At 42.1% G+C, this 23,936-nt stretch overlaps 2 protein-coding genes and 1 long non-coding RNA gene across 3 annotated transcripts; 1 reads left to right on the top strand and 2 right to left on the bottom strand.

Annotated features, from left to right (window-relative positions):
- Window positions 1–3,834: 3,834 nt before the first annotated feature.
- Window positions 3,835–7,259, bottom strand: tcf23 (transcription factor 23; the record flags this gene model as incomplete). Its single annotated transcript, XM_079525731.1, has 4 exons — window positions 6,547–7,259; window positions 5,558–5,731; window positions 4,641–4,805; window positions 3,835–3,975 (listed from the first exon to the last, which is right to left on the bottom strand). Exons 1-4 carry the CDS (start codon window positions 6,706–6,708, stop codon window positions 3,835–3,837), a joined length of 642 nt encoding a protein of 213 aa, XP_079381857.1. The 5' UTR covers window positions 6,709–7,259.
- A 685-nt stretch (window positions 7,260–7,944) lies between these two features.
- Window positions 7,945–9,381, top strand: LOC306940921. Its single transcript, XR_013792072.1, has 2 exons — window positions 7,945–9,093; window positions 9,160–9,381. It is a non-coding gene; the product is annotated as an uncharacterized lncRNA (long non-coding RNA).
- A 473-nt stretch (window positions 9,382–9,854) lies between these two features.
- On the bottom strand, window positions 9,855–19,879 carry ephx1 (epoxide hydrolase 1, microsomal (xenobiotic)). Its single transcript, XM_079526013.1, has 9 exons — window positions 19,777–19,879; window positions 17,628–17,821; window positions 16,960–17,140; window positions 15,990–16,208; window positions 15,013–15,142; window positions 13,790–14,001; window positions 13,274–13,382; window positions 11,972–12,094; window positions 9,855–10,128 (listed from the first exon to the last, which is right to left on the bottom strand). The coding sequence occupies exons 2-9, from the start codon at window positions 17,808–17,810 to the stop codon at window positions 9,927–9,929; spliced, it is 1,359 nt and encodes a 452-aa protein (XP_079382139.1). The 5' UTR covers window positions 17,811–17,821; window positions 19,777–19,879; the 3' UTR covers window positions 9,855–9,926.
- Between the last annotated feature and the right edge of the window lie 4,057 nt (window positions 19,880–23,936).

Raw genomic sequence — 23,936 nt, 5'->3', positions numbered from 1 at the left:
CTATATACAGTATAATACTAACCAGGACACCCAGGGTTATTGCGCAGGTGTGATATCGTAGGCACAAAGTACCTGGAGGCCATTCCATGATGTCAGTAACCTAACCTATGACATTGTCTGTGAGGTCAGTCATCGTCATATATTTGAGCAAGGTTTCAGCCCAAGCCGCCTGTGAATCGAATTCCAGTGAACAATTGCAAGTTTTAAAAAGTTAAATATTAAATATAAAACATATCAAACAGATTGAAAGTATCAGCCCAGTCTGCATGATTAAAAGACAGACAGACAAACAGAAAAACGACTTTATACTTTATAGTGCAATGCCTGTTCGGAACGCATGACTCTTCAGTGCAATACCTGTTGCACCTGTTGTGAATACTTGGAGGCCAGTCTATGATCTCAGTAGCATAACATCATATTGATGACATATGGCATGAATGGGACACAGAGCTTCAGTCCGTCCACCACACACCCACGAACAGACAGATACAGACCTTTGTGTTTTCTATTGTTCTCAGAAACCTTTGGTCTGACCGAATTGCCACTCAGTACTGGTTTGAGACCGCTACGTCGGACAGTGACCAAGTTATCCCCAGGGCATGCAGACAGACAGACAGACACAGGTTTCATAAATAGCTACAGTAGATTTTCATATCTGAAACTATTGTCAGTGGCACTGCCATCACTTCCAGTTTCTTGCACGTTACTTGTACTTACTGTGTGTAACTTGGATTTTCATACTAATGCTGATTGGATGCCTTTCCTTAACCGTCCCTCGACCTCTCCTTTGCCTCAGTAACCTCTGCCTTAGCAGTCAGACTCCGGCAGCTCCAAATTAGTCATTGCTACACCAGGGGAATGGGGGTAGCAATCCCCCTGGACAGATTTATAGGCCTAGCCTTGAACGCTGCACTGTTTCTTGTGGAGCTGAGCCCAACTGACTGGAGTGGGGGGACGGGTTGAGCTAGGCTAGGCTCTCATCCGTGGTGTGAGAGAGAGTAGAGATTGTGAATATTTTGATATTCATCCTAAAATATGTCATGTTTTTCATCATGCAATTTATCATATTAGAGATTTGTATGTGAATGGCATCACCCTAATGTTTTGTAACTACAGTGTTCTTGTACAATAATAAAATATGATAACTTATGAGATGGAATGTGGAGAGACCAGAACAGAGGAAGGATGCTGTTTTACTCACCTTGTCCAGGGGTTCATCCGTCTCAGACAACTCAATCCAACAACGTAATGAGGAATTATTCAATCATTAATGTTATCTGTAAATGCTATCTGTCAACTAAATAAGAGTGATCAAAAGGGGCCAGTGTTAACAATTAAAGTTAATAATCAATGACAGTGTTTATGGAATTGTGCACATTTCGACAGTCACTGCAGTTGCCACCCTGAGAAAACCATGAGAAATTACTATTTCTTCTTCTAGGTCATAATTGGTTTTCACTTTTCAGCCAAAGTCTATGAGGTTTCTTCTGTTTGCACATAGCCATGCCCTGATTTGCATCACTGTAGGATTCCATTCATTCTCCAAAGGAGAAATGTAAAATTGGGCCAATCGACAGGGTACTAAATACTTTAAGCTGCTTGGCGACACAGCTCCACCAGCAAAGTATTTTTGTCTGATTTACTATTCTGCCAACTTCCAAATCATAGTTCCATCAAAGTTCCCGTCGCAGTATAGTCTTGCGTTGCCAGACCTCTCGCAATTTTCAAATGCTTCCATCATACAGTCTGGAGCAACGGAAGAGCTATCATGAGTAAGTGGAGCCTCCTCCCCACTTCCGTATCATATTTACAGTCGTGCAAATGTATCCTAATATAAATATAAATCATGTAAGCATATATACTGTAGCTTACTGCTTATCAGAAAAGGAATTACAAAAATAAGCTCTAAAGATAATTTAAAATATATATTTACAGGTGTAGTTCCAGACTCTAGCATTCGGAGATTGTGGAATAGTTTTCTGGCTACACGAGACTACCGTCGCAGTAACAAATCCTTTATTTTAACTTCTCTCACGTTTTCACTTGTATTGACATTTAGGGTTAGTCCTTGTGGTGCAGGCAGGGTATGTTATGAACCTCCTTGAATCTTCAAAACACCTGTACACCTGTACATACATACAGTATGGGGGGGCATGCTGCATGGGAGAGCTCTAATGAATGCTAAGTGGTCATTACTTCACAGCTGTGAAATGGCCCAGGCTGCACAGCTGAACACACCACTGCCAAGTGTTCCCATAACAAGCTCTCCCTTGCTGCTCGTCTGACCATCCTCTCACTCCCACCACACACACACACACGCACACGCATGTCGCATGCATGCGTACATACAGGTGTGAGGATCTATACTACTTGGGAGGACCTTCTACTGATTACAATATTTGCCCAATTCTTGAACCTAACCAACTCTCTTTATTGGAAGTCGAGCTAGCCCCAGAACTAGCTTGAACTCACTCTAGACCCACCGCTAGCCCCAGCCATATCCCGAACTCGGTTTCTAGACCTAGAAGTTGTATAGCAAGATCACGCGCACACACACACACACACACACACACACACACACACACACACACACACACACACACACAGAATGAATGCCCCCCACACACACACTTTATCTTCAACCAAGAGCAAAATATTTCAAGCATACGCTGATAAAGATAGATTTTAATTATATTTTGTACAAGAAAGAAATACACAATGAAGCCACACAGAAATCTTCAATGCTGTGATATCATGTAACACTGTACAACGTTGTAATCCAGATAAATGGTTACACACTGTTCCTCCATATAGTGATTTGTGCTGTATGCTGGTGTTATAAATAATAGCGGTGTAATATGTTAAGTGAAACAGGCCTTTTCATTCCCCTGTATTAAATTCAGGCCTGACATCCTGCTGTCTGACGGATAGATAATGAGGGGATTTTTTTGTTTTCAGTGCGAGTATTTTATGACATTCACTGCAGTTAGAGAATTATAATGTGCATGTTATTGTTGAGAGGGATGAGTTGAAAGAATGTCTGTGACCTCACTAATCTCGGTGTGTGTGTGTGTGTGTGTGTGTGTGTGTGTGTGTGTGTGTGTGTGTGTGTGTGTGTGTGTGTGTGTGTGTGTGTGTGTGTGTGTGTGTGTTGCATGTTTCCAAGTTTGACTATAGAAACCCAATGTCCGCACAAGTATAGTAGAATTTGACATATGGTTTCGTTATTTTTAGGATTGGGTTTGTGGTTGGGTTAGGTTGGGTTGTGCCAGAAAGTTAAGTCAAAATGGCAATTTTGATGACATTGGTTTGACAGCCTCACTTACAACTTGTATACCAAAAACATGTGTGACTGTGAGTGTAAATGTGAGTCTGTATGCACATCCAAGTGTGTATTCACATGGATGCCTGTCCTAGAACCATTCTGTGACATAGAGCTGTCATGATCATAGCATTTTACTTAACGATGCATTATCATTCATATAATTGCGATTTAATCGTGCTTTTGGCATTGAATATTGAAACATAATATAAATAAAATTTCCATTTCCGTTTTTTAGACCTCATAAACAAAAATTGCACGGGGCAGATATGACAAATAATTTAAATACACAAAGAAATTACTGACAATGACTGGTCCACATAATAAAAAACAGGCCGTGCATTTAATCATTTTATACCTAAACCGATTCTGCCGATTACGCAAAATAATTGTGATTAGGCAATCATGTAATCATTGCGACAGGCCTGTGACATCAATACACCCCCTTGTCCCCGAGTCATTCTGTGACATCTTGACCCCCCCCCCCCCCCCCCCCCCCCGCTGTCCCAGAGTCACTCTGAGTCAGCAGCATCCGGACTAGGGGTCAGAGGGTTGGGCTCATCCGGCACTGCTAATGGCGTCTGATTGGTTGGAACTCCTGTCAGCAGCTCTCCAACGCTGCCACAGTAGAGCAGGGATCTCATTGGCCATTTCTGGACACAGACAGAGATGACATAAGATAACCTGACCTGACCTTTACTGATCCCACAAGGGAGAATCAGTCACCAAAGGCAGCACAGCAGTTAAGATACAGTTACTGGGCAAGACAAAGTAGCTACTGTAGTTACATATGTTTGATGGACAGACCCTACACACCCAAATCAACTGGTTGGTTGCATGTCCCCAAGTGTGGCTTAAGTCGGGAAAGGTGCGTGCGTGCATGTGCATGCACGTGCACTGAGGTTGGGGTTCAATTCCCAGCTAAGTCGAACCAAAATATAAAAATGTACCCAATGGGCTCCATTTTCTTTCAACTTCTTTCCCTTATTTTACTATTTTGAAAAACATTTTTGAATAGTTCAACTAGCCAATCTACATTGACACGTTGTGAGCTTGTAGACTGGCCATTTTAACTATTCAAAAAGTTTTGCAAAATAGTTAAAAAAAGGGGTTTAGCGGTGACGAAAATGTACCCAATGTCTCCCTGCCACTAAAAGTGTCGATTGGGGGTAAGAGACGTGACATACTAGTGTCACGTCCAGGGAGTGTACGTTAACATCAAGCTGCCTCACACCAAGGCTACTTACACGCTCCCAGCCTCCCTATGTTGTCATATAGGCATTTCATTCTTAGATACTAACTTGTTTTCCACCCTCACCTTAACAGGGTGGAGGTATCCACCTGGCCTGGAGGACAGCATGTGTTCTGCCAGAGCGCCTCCATTGTCCAGTGTCTCCGTTAAGTGGGCGATGTAGTTGGTAGCCAGAACCAGCACGTCCAGTTTAGACAGCTTGGTGTCAGGAGGGACCGAGGGCAGAGCAGCCTGGAGGGGAAACACAGCTGCCTTCATTTATCTCTTTTAGGAAGATTCTTTCAATTAAACCTCACAGTTACTTGACAACAAGATTCAAGAGATTTATTGTCGCAAGGATGTACAAGTACATGCACTGTGAAAAGTTTAGGTTGAGGGTGCTCCATAATACAAAAAAATAAAATTGGTTATTATTGGCTATTCTTTTTAATATCTTTTCAAATGAACATATTAAAATGTCCTCAGCTCCATTTATTATCAAACTTAGACATATTGGTGTATATGCTGCAACTAACCATTCTTTCCTTGGTGATTATTCAACAGCATTGACTACTTTTTCAATTGAACAGGGCTCTATACAGTACTATAAATAAAGGTTAAATAAATAATATTTAAATAACTTTTTTCGATTAATTAAAATGTAGTATATATTTTTGAAATTGTAAAACCAATCCACACAATTCTATTTTATAATCAACTAAATCGACAAGTCTGATCCACCTTATGCCCCATTTTCGAATTCGTTCTACAAAAATAACAATTCATACTGTAAAGCGTTGCAATGTGACGCATTGCAACGCTTGTGAGATTATAGTAGCTATTTTAGCTTTAAAAAAAAAAATCCACCCAAAAATCTATTTTATTCAAGTTGATAATTTCTTATAATCAATTTAACTGATTACTGGAGTATAATCGGGTCGCAGTTTAATGTATAGTTATTGGACAGACATCAGAGAGAGAGAGAGAGAGAGAGAGAGACCGACCTGCAGAGTGTGGAAGGCCTGTCGCAGGTTGCGGACTCGGCTCCTCTCCCTAGCAGCGTTCTCTGGGCTGTGTTGGGGTCTCATCACCTTAGCCTGGATGATGGAAGCACATCCAGAACCAGCGCCCGGCTCCCTACCGGTCCTGCTCCCACTCCCACACCGCACCTGGGTTAACTGTGAGGGCTCCATATGTTCACACCGTATTGGCTCGGCTCACACTCGCTTCATGTTTTCCCTTCGTGTTTTTCATTTGAAAGTATTAGCTTTGTTTTTGCTTCATTAGCAAGGGCACGTGGAATATTCAAATCTATGTGTGTTATTTACATGGTACTTTATAACACATTTTAAATATGGTGTGAAATATTTTGACTGCTTGAGAAACATTCAGTCTCTCAAGATTAAGGTGACTTAATATGTCCCAAAAGTTTACTCAATCGATCTGGGTCGTGTCAAGTATTAAAGTGGATCCAAAAACATACAATATTACATTAAAAGTAAAGAATCACAGATTTAAAGAGAAGACCTTTATTGTGTACCTAACTTTAAAGACCAAAAGGACGTAGGTTGCACTGCTGACATTTTGGACAAATATTTTGACTTTTTTTTGTGTTTCTGAATACTCAACGTGACGTGATTATCTGTTTCTGTATAATCGGCCGTAATCAGCCGTAATAGGAAAGTTATTATACATTGTATATACTGTATATAACCTTCATAAATTGACCATCATTTAGTGGTAACACAACACTGCTACTATTAGTAGCTGCTGATAATGATAATGTGAAGTAGAAAAAAGATCCTTTAGGACACTAAACTAATGGGGAATAATTATTCTCTATTGTTTTATTGAACTCTCATTTTTTACCTTGCAATGTTAACCTTACACATAGCTTACATACATACAGTACTCTGTTCTTAAAGATTATAACTTATATTCTCCTTTTATAAATCAAAGCCAGTTTCCTACGCACATCAGGGAAGAGACTCACCCACTTTCTTGGCTCCTGGCAGCCACGAAGCCCCTGTCTGTACCCGTGCAGCGGTGCTTGGTATCTGGGCTGACACGTCTGCTGGCTCTCTGGATCTGTTGTGGCCGTGGTTCCACGATCCACCGAGATGGACATGAGACCTTTTAGAGGGTTCTCAGCCATGGACACTGCGTTACAGGACCCCCGTAAGCAGCTGTGCCTGAAGCGTTGATGTATTATTATGATTCAATATCCTCCCCGTCCAGAGTCCTGTTTCACTGACCGTCAAGGAGACCTGGGTTTTCTTTCAGTCCAATACCCTTGTTATCCGACCTTGATCTTGAAGACTCACCACTCATCCACTTTTCCTAGGCAGAAGTATTGTCTAATGAAGGTTCTTTGATGTTCAACCTATGGAACTCGCAGTCCGAACGCATCCTATAGGTGTAATGCAGTCAAAAGTGTTCAGACCGTTATTGATTAACGATTTCAGACATGATTAGTATGCATTTTATGTTGTATTCCTCAAGAGTTCTACTAACATGCATCATCAGGCCCATGAAGAACACCTGGAGGTCTGTGGTACCCTGGTTTTGGTATTTTTGTTTTTGCCAGGTATCTTGACTAAGACAACTGCTCTTGATGACAACTTTCCACCGTCAATCCATTGCAGCGGCCTCTTCCTTCCCTGTTTCTCTGCGCATCAGTGTCCGTTCAACACCGATTCCTCTAAGTTTGACCATCTCTCTCTCTCTCTCTCTCTCTCTCTCCTCTTGTTGCCTTATCGGGTGAGGTAATGTGTGGATCTTCAAGTGGTTCTTATCTACCCCGCCTGGTCATCCAGATCCTCCCCTGGATGTTTGACTGCCAAGAGGAGCAGGCAGGCAGGCGGTGGACGGGCAGGCTGGCCTGGGGGAGTACGAGGAGGATTGGAAGGATGTTGAACCAGGGCAGCGAAGGGGCTTGGGAAAGGCTAATGCCTGGTAAGGCATGGATAAAGTGTTGGGATTGAGGGGTTTTGTGGTTGGTTCCAAATCAATCATCACCAAAGAGAGGTGTGGTAGTTTAATGGTGGCATTGGTGGGTGAAACTATGGGGTGCACGTGATGTTATTGGGGTTTAGCCACATCCTGGAAAGACTTAGAGGTTATCACAGTAGCTTAGCCTTGGAAGGTGGGTTTACACATGAGTGTTGGATTGTACTGGATTGAATATTTTAGAGAATTGTCTAAAATTAATGTTTTAAATTATTTATTTCTTCGTTCGATTATTTTAGCATTATTGTTAACATGTCATTGTCTTTTCTGTATGCTCTAACAAAGCTTAAATGTCAATGAGATGGACAAGACAAAAAATATATATATCGTCACCAGACTCACCACACAAAAACAAAAACATACACTGAGATAATACTTCAATAAATCAAATTTATTCAGACACAAAATTGCTTCTGTATATCATTTTTAAAATTAAAAAAGGATGTGCCATTAGAGTAACTTTGGAATTATATCAAACACTGCAACAGTGAATATATTTATGTCCTATACATTTCTGACATTGTTGAAAACAGCATTCCAATCATTTAATCATCAACGAGTTATAAAAACTAATATTCAGTATGTATACTATCTAATATTTCATCTTGAACTACCTCTTCGTAGTAAAACAAAACATGGTCCAATTATAATTTTGAGACACAATTACATTACTGTAGGTAAGATTGTCAAAATTATATGCATAGTGCTTCACAATCTGTGCCAAAATTATATGCATAGTGCGTCACAATCTGTGCCAATCTACAATGTTATTTGATGTGTCTCTGCTCATTTCTCTGGAGAAAAGCTTTGGCTAAATGGACAAAATATAAATCTCCACATTTTTCCGAGTATGCATTCAAAATAACTAGGTGTAAGGCACTTACCGTTAACACAATGTTACTATAAGTGTATATGATAGTAACTCAATCACTGATTGCCATTATGAATATTGTAACTCTTTGATTAATTTAGTCCACCGTTGAAACAGAATTTGCATTGTATTGTTCCTTGATATTTTATCGTAAGTCTTAAACACTGGTACTGTAGGTATATAAACTGATAATAGGGTGTTAAAGAGATGATAAAAAATATCTTCAAAACCAAACAAGTGCACAATGTAGTTTATGGTGCTTGAAAACACACACACACACACACACACACACACACACACACACACACACACACACACACACACACACACACACACACACACAGACACAGACACAGACACAGACACAGACACAGACTAAGATAGTGTGTAATTAGTTTGAAAAAGATCTCGGTAGCATTTGCTATGCATCCCATGTCTATGATACATTATAAACATAATGCATTATTGTGAGCCTCAATTCTACATAATTAAAAAATACATTTTAATGATTGACTGAAACTCTGAATTAATTCAAGCTTTGTTGTAGTTTGATTTCTAGGGCCATATAGTTTCACAAAAAACATAATGATAATCCCAGTAAAAACAACACTACTTTCTGAAGGTGCAGAGTAGACTAATCATGTGTGTGTGTGTGTGTGTGTGTGTGTGTGTGTGTGTGTGTGTGTGTGTGTGTGTGTGTGTGTGTGTGTGTGTGTGTGTGTGTAGTGGGAAGATGTGTGGCAGTATCAGTAAGAGGAATGTCTGAGATGCTGACTATGTTGTCATCACAACACCACCACATCTACCCTGACCTCCCATCTGCAGCTGCTGAGTAAACTAGAGAGACTGACGATTCACAACAAGCGCATGGTGCTGCTGGGTCACACAGTCCAGGAAAACCCCTTCTGAATAATGCTTTTGGACCAGGCTAATACTATCCTCCCATACTCCCATACAAAAAAACATATATTTGTACATTTATTTTTTGCCCAATCAATATATCAATGCTGTCGGGTGGAAATTGTATTTAAACTTTTTATGTTTTTTTATAAAAAAAAAAAAGAATGCTCTTACTTACTCTATAAGTAGTGAAAATCATTTGTGAACCAGTTTTAAGTGAAAGTGTGTCTGTGGGCTTTATAAATATGTAACCAATGAAAGTATTAACAATCGCTTGTAACTAAATAATAACTACTGTACATTGGTTCCATTGGAACACAGGTTATTTTCCCTGTAAAGTAATGGTTTTGGAGAAGTTTCCAGCCGACAGCGACAATATTTTTTCAATCCATGTACCCATCCACTCACCCACCCCTGTTCATCCCTCCATCTAATCCATGTACCCATCCACTCACCCACCCCTGTTCATCCCTCCATCTAATCCATGTACCCATCCACTCACCCACCCCTGTTCATCCCTATCTAATCCATGTACCCATCCACTCACCCACCCCTGTTCATCCCTCCATCTATCGATCATCATGCATCAATCTCTACTTCTTCTCCAGTGTCTTGACAAAGTTCTGGATGTCCTCGGCCATTAGCTGAGGCTCTTCCATGGCTGCGAAATGCCCTCCGCGGGCCATAGGTGTGTAGCTCTGTAGTTGATGGTATTTCTGTTTCACCCACACCTTGGGCGTGTGCATGAGGTCATTGGGAAAGGAGGCGAAGCCAGTGGGAACATATACCGGTATCCTGGGAAGAGAGGACAGGACATAAGTGGTTTAACATGGATACATTTGAATATTGTTTTAAGTTGTTTTTATGTTAATGTTAACTCCTTGACCGCTAGAGGGAGGCAGAGCTCTACCCTAGAAAGTCCCAGACCATTTTGCAACATGGGCTGTCTGTGGGTTGACTTTGTTTTTCTGCGAGGGCCCGTATATGATGGAGGCGGGGAGTTACTGAGGCCTGGTAACGTATATGATGGAGGTGGGGAGTTACTGAGGCCTGGTAACGTATATGATGGAGGCGGAGTTACTGAGGCCTGGTAACGTATATGATGGAGGCGGGGAGTTACTGAGGCCTGGTAACGTATATGATGGAGGCGGAGTTACTGAGGCCTGGTAACGTATATGATGGAGGCGGGGAGTTACTGAGGCCTGGTAACGTATATGATGGAGGCGGAGTTACTGAGGCCTGGTAACGTATATGATGGAGGCGGGAGTTACTGAGGCCTGGTAACGTATATGATGGAGGCGGAGTTACTGAGGCCTGGTAACGTATATGATGGAGGCGGAGTTACTGAGGCCTGGTAACGTATATGATGGAGGCGGGAGTTACTGAGGCCTGGTAACGTATATGATGGAGGCGGGGAGTTACTGAGGCCTGGTAACGTATATGATGGAGGCGGAGTTACTGAGGCCTGGTAACGTATATGATGGAGGCGGAGTTACTGAGGCCTGGTAACGTATATGATGGAGGCGGAGTTACTGAGGCCTGGTAACGTATATGATGGAGGCGGGAGTTACTGAGGCCTGGTAACGTATATGATGGAGGCGGGGAGTTACTGAGGCCTGGTAACGTATATGATGGAGGTGGGGAGTTACTGAGGCCTGGTAACGTATATGATGGAGGCGGAGTTACTGAGGCCTGGTAACGTATATGATGGAGGCGTAGTTACTGAGGCCTGGTAACATATATGATGGAGGCGGAGTTACTGAGGCCTGGTAACTTATATGATGGAGGCGGAGTTACTGAGGCCTGGTAACATATATGATGGAGGCGGAGTTACTGAGGCCTGGTAACATATATGATGGAGGCGGAGTTACTGAGGCCTGGTAACGTATATGATGGAGGCGGAGTTACTGAGGCCTGGTAACGCTTCGATCACTGTTTTCATCAGCGTTGGATTAATGATTTATAACGCGCCGATCATTCGCGCCTATTTCATCTCGTTTTGAGCCGTAATGCAAATAAAGACGACGTGCGTGCACGCAGGGATTTTAGCCGTTTTTATGTGGCCGCTAGCGGTCGTTGCTAAACCAACCACAATAAATCAAATCTCGTTCTCTCAGGCAAGGCTACCTGTGCAAAGGTAAGTTTATCTCGTTCTCTCGTTCTCAATATTCAAATAGTTAAGTGAGTGTGTTCAGTCATAACATAACTACATGTCTGATATTTGTAACAAACCAAACCAAAACAAACCAATTGTTTGAGAATTCAGCGAGTTATGATTATTTTAATTGTGGGAGAGACTTCCTGCTTCCATAGACATACTGGGCATACATGCACTGTTTTAGGAAGCATGGCTTGACTGGATCAATATTGCGACCATGAAAACACATCACACCAATGAACATCAGCAGCCAATGAGGTATCTACGTGTATACAGAATATATTTCTCTCAAAATCCGATTCACTGAACAGCAAATGGATTGGGAACAGTGGGTAGCGAACTTGGCCTGGCGGAGATCTGCACTCTGAGGAGTGCACTCTTCTAGTTTTAACTTTAACTTGGTTGAGCCCCCATTGTTTACACTTCTATTTGAAGTCACTGGTTACCACCATGCATTGAGTTGCTTCCCTCCACTCTTACTTGTTGTGAGGCTGGTTGAGACCCTGCCTGAAGTTCTCCTTGTAGAACCTCATGGAGGAGACGATGCAGCCAGACGTCCAGTAGATCATCACGTTGGTCAGAAGGTCATCCAGAGAGAACTTCCTGCAAACCAGCACACGCACACACACACATGCTACAACAACACAGGTACAGCACATCATGGTTGCCGTATTCCAGTGGTTCAATTTCAAAAACCTCCATTACTCTCAGAGTTACAGACCCGTAAGGGTTCTAGAACCCCCTCAAGGAATCCTGAGGGTCCATGGACCACTGCCGTAATAATGATAACCTATCACCTTATCACTATTACCTGTAATAGTGATAATGTGCTACCACTACTGTGACTGTTACTAGTGTTACTACTACTTATATTATTTAATATATTTTATGAGATAAAATTCTGGGATCTGAATTCTGGAATTGATCAAGGTCAGGTTCAGTATTGTCAGTATATGCCACTAAATAATTTAGAATTTATGTTGTTTTTGCCAGTTTGAGCTTAGGTTTTGCTCATATGGCGTGACTGAGTTAATATCTAATCACTGAAGAATAGTGTCAAAGTTCACAACACCTTTGTGGAGGTCAGTGAGAGTCTGTGAATGAGCTACAGTAAATGTGTGTTCAAGTTAGATTTGATCCCATTCTTTTGCCCACAGTGACCTCACGCCCTAGTATGAGCCAATAGGGAGAAGGAATCCACATCCCATGAGTGTAATGGAGGCCCAAATAAAGGTGCTTCTGGTGTGGATTTGACACATTTTCGTGGCTCTGTGTTGTGCCCCTTCTTCATTTTTCATGTTGCATGTCGCTACTCTATGATACTTGACCATGAATTTGCATTAGGACAGAAAGATATATCACTCTAGTCTATACCCAGGGGTTCCCAAACTGTAGTGCGTGCACCCCTTGTGGTGCACGAACGCCTTCTAGGGGGTGCGTGATATTGTTATTTAGCACAAACGGCAACATCCGGTAAACCACTGTTGTAAGGAGATGTATAGAGCAGCTGCGGGAGTATACAGCAGCTGCATGTCTCTCCGTGCAGTGATATTCTGTGATTATTTGCCATAATAATATTCAAAAATGTATAATTTTTGGCCAAATACAACGAGACTTAGTGTTGGGGGGTGCATCAGCTTGGTCTGGGGACGGCTGCTCTATACGATCCAGCTATACACCTGTGTCTCAAAGAATACAGATGCGTAGGTTTACTGATGTTTGAATCAGATGGCATGGCCAAAGCTAACACTCCTGTTCTGTTATGTTCTAGAATTTTTCTACCTGGTCAATCCTCCATCATCCAGGTTCCTGAAGTCGTGGTCAGTCCAGGTGGAGTACTTCTCCAGGATGTAGGCAGCCAGGCCCACTGGGGAGTCATTTAGACCTCGTCCTGCAAGTAGGTAAAACAATACGCGCATCATGACTTGAGGCTTCTGTAATATGTAGCCAATAGCCATCCTTGGTTATGCATCCTAGTGGTCAGATGGGTGGACCGTGTGCATTTTCAGAGATTGTTTATTTTAATGATCAATCAATTGATTGTGTTCCAGTTTGGATCAATGTGATTAACATAGTATACGATATGTTCTTATTTATCTGTATCACAATTAAAACTCATTATTGAAGGTTTTAAAGACAGAATACAATGAAATTTGTATTATATAAATGTATTATCCATAAAATAGATTTTGTATTGCCTCATGTTATCATGGGATCCATAATAACATATGCCAAATCAATCAATCAATCAACCAACCAACCACCGCAACATCGTAATGCTGCGGTGGTAGTCCTTACCAACAGTGTCGGGTTTGGTTGCCTGGATGTGCAGGTAGCCAAATTCTTTGACAGGCTCCACCAGCAGTTTGTCCATGAGGGGGTAGAGGCGTTGGATGTCGCGCTCAGTGAAGTCAAATAGGGTAGGGAATCGACGGCCTAGCATGAGGGACAACGTCATGGACAGCCCTGCCTGAGGCGGGCAAAAGTTCACGTGCAGGCCTTTCACTATTCTGGAATGCACATGAAAAATGAGAATGATTTTTTTTTAAAATATGGTTAAAAATGTGTTATGCTAAACAGCGGTTTTTGTGGTGATTATAAAAAGGAAATATAGGTCTTGCTGTTGATAGTGATATTTTTGGTGAAAACTAGACATAGTCATTATTGCTATAGTATTCAGTCATTTCTCCAACAATTTCAGGTGGTCAGGGTCACCAATTTTCTGGTGAGTCAACCAATTTCATCCGACCAGGAGAGAGTACTGCTTATAAAGTTAAAAACCTGCCTAGCAATGACATCATGAACGGTAGGCAGATTTATTGATTAAAGAACAATGGCTTTAATTTTAGCATGCTAACTTTCCAGGACGATTCTTCATCCATCCATCCATCTTCAACCGCTTATCCGTAGTCGGGTTACGGGAGCGACAGCTCCAGACTTCCCTCTCTAGAGCAACATTAGTGACTTCCTCCTGGGAGTCGATGTGTTTCCTCCACCTGTGCCTTGGTCTGCCCCGGGGTCTCCTCCCAGTGGGACGTGCCTCGAGGACCTCCCTAGGGAGACGCCCGAGAGGCATCCTAACCAGATGCCTGAACCACCTCAGCTGTCTTCTTTCCAGGCGAAGAAGCAGCGACTCTACTCCGAGTCTCTCTCGTGTGACTGAACTTCTCACCCAATCACTAAGGGAGATGCCAGCCACCAATCGAAGAAAACTCATTTCGGCCACTTGTATTCGCGACCTTATTCTTTCGGTCACGTCATGACCATGCCCCATGGTGAGAGTAGGAGCGAAGATTGCTCGGTAGACAGAGAGCTTTGCCTTCTGGCTCAACTAGAGCGACCGCAATACCGGCCCTGCCGCTCCGATTCTCCGGGTGATCTCGTTCTCCGTCCTCCCCTCACTCGTGAACAGTTTATTTTAGGTTGGAATCCTCTTTTAGCTTGGTAGGTTGAAAAATCCTTTAAAACGTGGCATGAGATTGTTATGCAGCGTGGTTACAACTGTGTGGCGGAAGACTTACTTGGGCTCCAGCTGAGCCATGTTGGTGGTGATCTGCCAACCCCAGTCTCCTCCGTGGGCGTAGAACTGCTGGAAGCCCAAGCGCTTCATCAGCTTGTGAAACACATGTGCTGCACACACCGTATCAAAACCTGGACACACAGGGAGAATGCACGCTTACCTCTGCTAGTAAATGATCTCTGACTTTGTAATACAATTAGAAATATTTGTCATTAACCAGGCACTCACCATGTCATAGGATAAACATTGAGCATTTGACCGTCACAAAATAAATATCTTTATTTTCTCAGTACCAGAAGAAAACAATAGGGATGACATGATTGCATAAATAAATGTATTGTGTGTAATAAATGTAAGTTAGATCTTAGCCTGGCTAACATAAGCTCTGGACTGACTCCAGAGTCTGGGAAGCCTTCTTTGATCTTGTCAACAAATTACAGAGATAATGAAGGGGTTGTGTACTCAGACCTGAGTACTACTGTACACTACGTACGCACCACCTAACAAAATCATGGGCCACCTATTTGTGGGGGTGTAGCTAACTGATTGGCAGACCAGTGGCATTGCGGATTCAAGTAATATTTGTCAAATCAAATCAACTAATCAAATAATTCCCGAGCGCGGCACGTGGCTGCAGCTCACCGCTCCTTGGTTGCGGCTCACCGCTCCAAGAGATGGGTCAAATGCGGAGAACAAATTTCACTGTGGTAACTTGTGACAAATCGTACGACTTTGACTTTGACTTTGATGATGCAACGCTTTGTGAACTTGTAGATCTGCAATTATCTTTTTTTAATCTTTTGAAAGTCTTGCTTAGTTTCATAAACTCTTATGCCCCTACACTGTACCACAGAGGTGCATTAGCCAGGCTAGTTAGATCTCACAATATAGTGTTAGTCTACACATACAGTATACTGTAATGCTTTAACTGGCCTTGTTAACTGAACCCAACCTGTGAAGAAAACCCCCTCGGCTGACCTTTCTTATGTGGTGCTTCAGAGTAGCCATAGCCTGGTATGGAAGGACATACCACCTCAAACACCAGGCCATCTGGGTCAGATGGCTCCGTTAGCAGTGGGATCATTCCGTAGAACTCATAGAAGGAGCCAGGCCAACCGTGGACCATCATCAGTGGAATGGCACTGGTCCCCTCTGCGAGGTTCTTGGGTTTCACGTGTACGTAATGTACATCGATGCCTGGGAAGAGATTAGAGAGAGAAAACATAAAATGGATTAACTTCTGCAGGTACAATAAAAGATGTGTAGACTGTAGATGAGCTGAGCATTACTCGGGTTCTAATTACGTTAACCAAACACAGCATTGCCATTGTCTACTCACAGCTTCATCAAAAGATAAAAAACCCAGACCATCATTAGTGTGAGTGCCCTAACAGGGCAACCAGACTATAGTAATTGTAACACTTTATTATTATTATTATTATACTGTTAGTGCACTTTGCTTACATTTATATTTATACCTGCTAAAGGCTCATACAACACACAAATTCCGGACGGTCCCAAGTGCAGAGGGCCAAGCAAGACTCAAATTCTCCTTTGTTTACTCCTTACATTTTAAACCAGTTGGGATCAAATTCCTAATCCTAGCAGTGTTGATAACATGCTCAATCTTCTAAACTGCACAGAAAGCCTCTACCAACACTGCAACTTTCAAGAAAAGCGATTTTTCCCTGACATACAGTATGTATCAAGTGATGATGTGACCATATATCCTTTAACCTTTATTGACCCTGGAGGGTTTATTTGTAAAAAGATATTATATTTTTCACCCATGTGCCAGTGGTTCCTGTGTCTGGCCTGCGCGCCTAAACGTGTCTGTTTGGTTTGACTGCTGCTGCGGATCCTACATCCTACATCATTATTAAACAAGACTCCTAAAGACTATTACTGAGAGTGCAGATTATTTTATTCTCCTCCTGTGCCTCCTCACCTTCGATCCTGGTTTTGAAGTGTGGGTACTGGTTGAGTTTGTCCACCTGTGTCCTCCAGTCAAAGTCATGTCTCCAGTAAGTCACTACCTTCTGCAGATAGGTAGAGTTGAAGCCGTAATTGAACTGGCTGTCTTCCAGGGAGGGTACAGAGCGAGTCTGGTCTATCCTCCAGTACAAGTCCTGAGGGCAAGAGTGGAGTAGAACAGATTGGTCAGCTTGTTCAGCAGAGGAGCATAATTAGGGAAAACCAAACTATACATTTAGGCCTACATGCACACTACATTTACTGTAATACCAAAATTACATTACATGGAAATAATTGGATTGAAATTTTAAAATGTGTATATGAATGTGCGCGTGTCATATCCAGACGCACATTTAGAAGCCCAAAGCACATCCAACAAAGCGTTTGCATGTCCAAATAATAAAATAATTAATAGAAAGATTGGGAAAAACAAGACTTAATCGGTTTTGCTCACCCCAAAACAGATAAATGTATTTATATCACCATTTCAATAACCAGAATATTGCCTTGATTGGGATAAAAAAACTGTCATATTGGTGTGTATGTAAACACACTCATTGTTAGCACTATTTCCTCTCATTCTCCGGAGTGACCAGTGTAATTGAATTTTAACAAAACACCACCAATAACACTGGTTCTAACCTCTAGTTCTTCATCGCTGGTTGTGACCTTGAAGGGGCGGATGGTGAGGTCCTCTCCGTCATCAAAGGCCGCTCCTACACCCCACCAGCCATCCTCGATCTTCAGAACCTGCTTCCTGTTTCTCTGAAATAGATAGATGAGCAGCCCTCCTATCCCCACGGCAGCCAGCACCTCAATAAACATGGTGCCCCGGTCTGCATGGAGGGGATGTGAGAGAGAGGAGAAATGAAAGGTGTCAGGAAGGAAGGAGGATGGGGTGAGTTCATTCTTCTTAAACAGTGAAAATTAGAATGAAATTGTTGACCGTCCTAAAACGAAAATCCACACGAAATTGTATTAGTGAAGTAGTGAATTTCCCAGTATGCTATAACCAATTAACCACCTGACAGGATAACCATATTAACCCTGGCTTCCCTATTTTGGGAAACTTAAAACTCCCTTTCCCCCTCCAATTTTCAAAAATAGCAAAAATAGCAGATCTCCAAACTCACAACATGTCGTGAAGTTTGAACTTCTGTTATTCTTTTCCACCTCACCCAAACCCCCATAAATGTATGGGCATTGCAGGGGCAACAAAAATAAATTATTTCCCAATTGTCCCATGTCTCTGCAACTTCAAGAACTCAAAATTACATTTCAATCTGGAGGAGGATGATTTCATTAAGATTGTGAATTCCATTGGACTGGATTAACAAAGTGCATGTGTTGTTGTGGCAGCTCTAAATATCCCAGTATGCTATAACCACCTGACAGGATTAGGTAAAGAATGGACTGGGCAATGCCCCACAGTCAACTCCTGGGAGCAGAAATGCTGCATGACAAAGCTGTTCTCTTTCACGTTTACCACAACTAATCTATGTATTGTTCTTTTGTCATTTTCTGCACTTTTTCTTTACCACTTGTCTAGAGTAGACCCTCATACATATAGTAAACTGGGCCTAAATTAGCCCTGCACTTGGTCCTATCTTTAGTTTGTTTCCCTTTACACAAAATCTCTTCACAAAAAGCCTATCTACAAGTCCACATGTGTTGTGAGAGTGTAGGTCTGCTATTTTTTGGTTAACGTTCACCCCAGAATAGGGAAAGGCCTACTGTTATCCAAGTGAAGTGCTTAAACAGCTTTTCAGACTTAATTCAAAATTCAGTAAATGGTGCATTTATATGGTAAATGGTGCATTTATATAGCGCCTTTATCCAAGGCGCTTTACATAGATTGTGCATTACATTCACCCATTCACACACACATTCACACACCGATTGCGGCGGAAGCCATGCAAGGTACCAACCAGCACATCGGGAGCAATTTGGGGTTCAGTGTCTTGCCCAAGGACACTTCGACATGTAGACAGGAGGAGCCGGGATTCGAACCGCCGACCCATGGATCATTGGACGACCTGCTCTACCTCTTGAGCCACAGTCGCAAACAGTCCATTGGTTTTGTTAATTTTTATATCCTATCAATGTAGGCCTATAATGTAAGATGTAATAATTTAAATTAGTCCACTGCTATTAAAAAGAAAAAGCCCCATCAATGAACAGCGATCCAGAGTTCCAGACAAAACAACCCTTTTCGGGAACAGACAGCACACTGAGAAAGCATAAACAATCCATCCTATTGTACATACCGCCCCCTACTGCCCTCATTACCTAACTGCACATGACTCACGAACATGATGTGAGATTGATACAGTTTATAGCCTAGCTCTGGTCCAAGTCTTAATGCCGATTGCCGTCGTTGCATTAACGGCATTAAGGATATGGACCACTGACTAGAGCTAGTTATAGAGCTATACAAGTGAAGAACACGAGTTAATGTGAATAGAATGCGTTTGAGATGGGTAACTGAACTTAATATTTTACTTAGTTTATAAATGCATTGCTTTTCAATGTTTGGAATTTACAAATTATTATGAATGGTTTCAAATGCTGACAGCGTGAGAGAAGACGCACGTGTAGACCATGGACCTATTACCTATAGTTATAAACGCATGGACCGCACAAAAACATTTGCTCAATGACTACATAGCACGCAATCAATCATCCCCTGATCAAGTTGCAACACATAGTTCCAGTTACTACTATTATCGAGGAAGCGAAAAGCTCAACGTTGTGCAAAATTTAAAGTAATTCGTAAAGTTATTTTAATTACCTTTTTGTTGTTGTTAACTTGTCTCGCTAGGTAGAGCAAGGGGCAGCTGTCAGCGACAGGGCACTGTTTTCCTGGCAAATCTAAGGGCACTGTTTGCCTGGCAAATCTAAGAGCACTGTCTTTTTGGCAAATCTAGTGAGCAAATATAAGACTTCCGGTGGACGATCTCTTCAAAATAAGAGTACCCTCTAGAGTATTGAAAAAAAGTTTAATTTGCACATTAAAACTATAAATTAAGCATTTAAACGATGCTATAGGACACACATTATGTTTCTGTGTAAAAATAAGTAATAAGTAATGTTTCTGTGTAAAGATAAGTAATTAAAAAGTTATCTAAATGGATAAATGCTATTCACTGGAGAGCATGGACTTTATAAAGTGGACGCTGGACAGAAATCCCTGCTATGTTTCGACTAGTGTGACATACGCACGCGTCCGGGGAGACCTCCTCTACAACACCACACTGTCCGCTAAGCAGCAGAGGTGTAAAACAAAAATTGGCACCAGGTCACAGGTCAAAAAATATAAAAAAACTTCCCATTTCCAGACTACAGTGGACTAAAGTGGACGCTGGACAGAAATCCCTGCTATGTTTCGACTAGTGTGACATACGCACGCGTCCGGGGAGACCTCCTCTACAACACCACACTGTCCGCTAAGCAGCAGAGGTGTAAAACAAAAATTGGCACCAGGTCACAGGTCAAAAAACATAAAAAAACTTCCCATTTCCAGACTACAGTGGACTAAAGTGGACGCTGGACAGAAATCCCTGCTATGTTTCGACTAGTGTGACATACGCACGCGTCCGGGGAGACCTCCTCTACAACACCACACTGTCCGCTAAGCAGCAGAGGTGTAAAACAAAAATTGGCACCAGGTCACAGGTCAAAAAACATAAAAAAACGTCCCATTTCCAGACTACAGTGGACTAAAGTGGACGCTGGACAGAAATCCCTGCTATGTTTCGACTAGTGTGACATACGCACGCGTCCGGGGAGACCTCCTCTACAACACCACACTGTCCGCTAAGCAGCAGAGGTGTAAAACAAAAATTGGCACCAGGTCACAGGTCAAAAAACATAAAAAAACTTCCCATTTCCAGACTACAGTGGACTAAAGTGGACGCTGGACAGAAATCCCTGCTATGTTATTTTTTTGTAACTTTCAAAGCCTTGTCTGTATTCTTTTATATTCTATTGTATTTTAGTCCACTTTTTGACCTTTCACCTTGCTGTATGGCATGCCAATTTTTGTTTTACACCTCTGCTGCTTAGCGGAGGGTGACGGTGGACGGTGAACAGGTGACGGTGCCCAGGTAATGAGGTGCCCAGGTAATGAGGTGACAACGATTGATCGTTGTCACCTCATTACCTGGGCACCGCCCAGCCAGTGGTGGACAGCCAGAAGAAAGATGGTTGGGTTGGGGGGTTGGGATGGTTGAGTAATGGCTGTACTCAAGTGTGCATGCATGCCGTTAACAACTTGTCAAACCCTAAAAGCCCTAATTTAGAGCTATCAATGTTTCACTATGACTGTTAATGGTCGATCTACATAGTACTTCACAGTAGTTAAGTACTACCATTACCATTCATGCAGACATTAGTGTTCCAACACCAGTAATTACAATGTCTGTTGTTACATTTTTGTTTTACACCTCTGCTGCTTAGCGGACAGTGTGGTGTTGTAGAGGAGGTCTCCCCGGACGCGTGCGTATGTCACACTAGTCGAAACATAGCAGGGATTTCTGTCCAGCGTCCACTTTAGTCCACTGTAGTCTGGAAATGGGAAGTTTTTTTATGTTTTTTGACCTGTGACCTGGTGCCAATTTTTGTTTTACACCTCTGCTGCTTAGCGGACAGTGTGGTGTTGTAGAGGAGGTCTCCCCGGACGCGTGCGTATGTCACACTAGTCGAAACATAGCAGGGATTTCTGTCCAGCGTCCACTTTAGTCCACTGTAGTCTGGAAATGGGAAGTTTTTTTATGTTTTTTGACCTGTGACCTGGTGCCAATTTTTGTTTTACACCTCTGCTGCTTAGCGGACAGTGTGGTGTTGTAGAGGAGGTCTCCCCGGACGCGTGCGTATGTCACACTAGTCGAAACATAGCAGGGATTTCTGTCCAGCGTCCACTTTAGTCCACTGTAGTCTGGAAATGGGAAGTTTTTTTATGTTTTTTGACCTGTGACCTGGTGCCAATTTTTGTTTTACACCTCTGCTGCTTAGCGGACAGTGTGGTGTTGTAGAGGAGGTCTCCCCGGACGCGTGCGTATGTCACACTAGTCGAAACATAGCAGGGATTTCTGTCCAGCGTCCACTTTAGTCCACTGTAGTCTGGAAATGGGAAGTTTTTTTATGTTTTTTGACCTGTGACCTGGTGCCAATTTTTGTTTTACACCTCTGCTGCTTAGCGGACAGTGTGGTGTTGTAGAGGAGGTCTCCCCGGACGCGTGCGTATGTCACACTAGTCGAAACATAGCAGGGATTTCTGTCCAGCGTCCACTTTAGTCCACTGTAGTCTGGAAATGGGAAGTTTTTTTATGTTTTTTGACCTGTGACCTGGTGCCAATTTTTGTTTTACACCTCTGCTGCTTAGCGGACAGTGTGGTGTTGTAGAGGAGGTCTCCCCGGACGCGTGCATATGTCACACTAGTCGAAACATAGCAGGGATTTTGTCCAGCATCCACTTTATTAAGTCCATGCACTCCAGTGAATGGACTTGGGCACTCCAGTGCATGGACTTGGGCATTTATCCATTTAGATAACTTTTTTACGTTTTTTAATTACTTATTTTTACACAGAAACATAATGTGTGTCTTCACAATAACTGTAATGTAATAACAATACTAATAATGTAATGTAATAATTATTTAATTAACCACGCTTTTATTCTGAAAGCAACCGGATGTCTTAAATTTGCTAGCTCTCTGGCAGGAAGTTCTAGATTTGCCAAAAAGACGGAGCCAAATCTAAGCTAGCAAATATAAGACTTCCGGGGGACGATCTCTTCAAAATAAGAGTACCCTCTAGAGTGTTGAAAAAAAGATTAATTTGCACATTAAAACTATAAATTAAGCATTTAAACGATGCTATAGGACACACATTATGTTTCTGTGTAAAAATAAGTAATAAGTAATGTTTCTGTGTAAAGATAAGTAATTAAAAAGTTATCTAAATGGATAAATGCTATTCACTGGAGTGCATGGACTTTATAAAGTGGACACTGGACAAAAATCCCTGCTATGTATCGACTAGTGTGACATGCGCACATGTCCGGGGAGACCTCCTCTACAACACCACACTGTCCGCTAAGCAGCAGAGGTGTAAAAATTAAATTGGCACACCATACAGCGAGGTGAAAGATAAAAAAAATCCCATTTCCAGACTAAAGTGAACTAAAGTGGACGCTGGACAAAAATCCCTGCTATGTATCGACTAGTGTGACATATGCACATGTCCGGGGAGACCTCCTCTACAACACCACACTGTCCGCTAAGCAGCAGAGGTGTAAAAATTTAATTGGCACACCATACAGCGAGGTGAAAGGTGAAAAACCATCCCATTTCCAGTCTAAAGTGAACTAAAGTGGACACTGGACAAAAATCCCTGCTATGTATCGACTAGTGTGACATATGCACATGTCCGGGGAGACCTCCTCTACAACACCACACTGTCCGCTAAGCAGCAGAGGTGTAAAACAAAAATTGGCACGCCATACAGCGAGGTGAAAGATAAAAAAATATCCCATTTCCAGACTAAAGTGAACTAAAGTGGACGCTGGACAAAAATCCCTTTGTTTGTTTGATTTATTTGATATATTCAAGATACAGTTCAAAAGGAGCAGTACAGAATTTTCAGGATTGCACAAAAAGTCAAAGACTTAATTCCATTGTGGTCCAAATAAATAAATACAGCATATGATATAGGAAGAACATGCGTTGACAATAATGGATATTACAACGACACCATCATAGATCACTAAATAAAACATTAAATACATAATAAATAGATAGATAGATAAATACAGCACTATTCTAGCTTGCCCATCAGCCAGTTTTTCAACATATTTTTAAAAATGTTCAAGGACTGGGCAAATTTAATTTCCCTTGGGATTTTGTTCCAATCCTCCACCCCCGTATATATAAATGCGCTTCTGCCTACCTT

The sequence above is a fragment of the Electrona antarctica genome, assembly GCF_951216825.1.
Source record: "Electrona antarctica genome assembly, chromosome: 17".
Classification (NCBI taxonomy): Eukaryota; Metazoa; Chordata; class Actinopteri; order Myctophiformes; family Myctophidae; genus Electrona; species Electrona antarctica.
The sequence above is the reverse complement of the archived record's forward strand: the minus strand, read 5'-3'. Positions and strand labels throughout refer to the sequence as shown.

Bases quoted from the DNA above. Each gene is read 5' to 3' on its own strand.
- ephx1 (XM_079526013.1), bottom strand. From the start codon at position 17,810: ATGTTTATTGAGGTGCTGGCTGCCGTGGGGATAGGAGGGCTGCTCATC. The intron at 15,143-15,989 runs GTCAGCCGAGGG...CTGTGTGTCCAG, and splicing joins TGAAGCACCACATAAGAAAG to GTTTTGATACGGTGTGTGCA. The intron at 10,129-11,971 runs GTAAGAGTGGAG...CTCTCTTCCCAG, and splicing joins CTCAACCAGCCTCACAACAA to GATACCGGTATATGTTCCCA.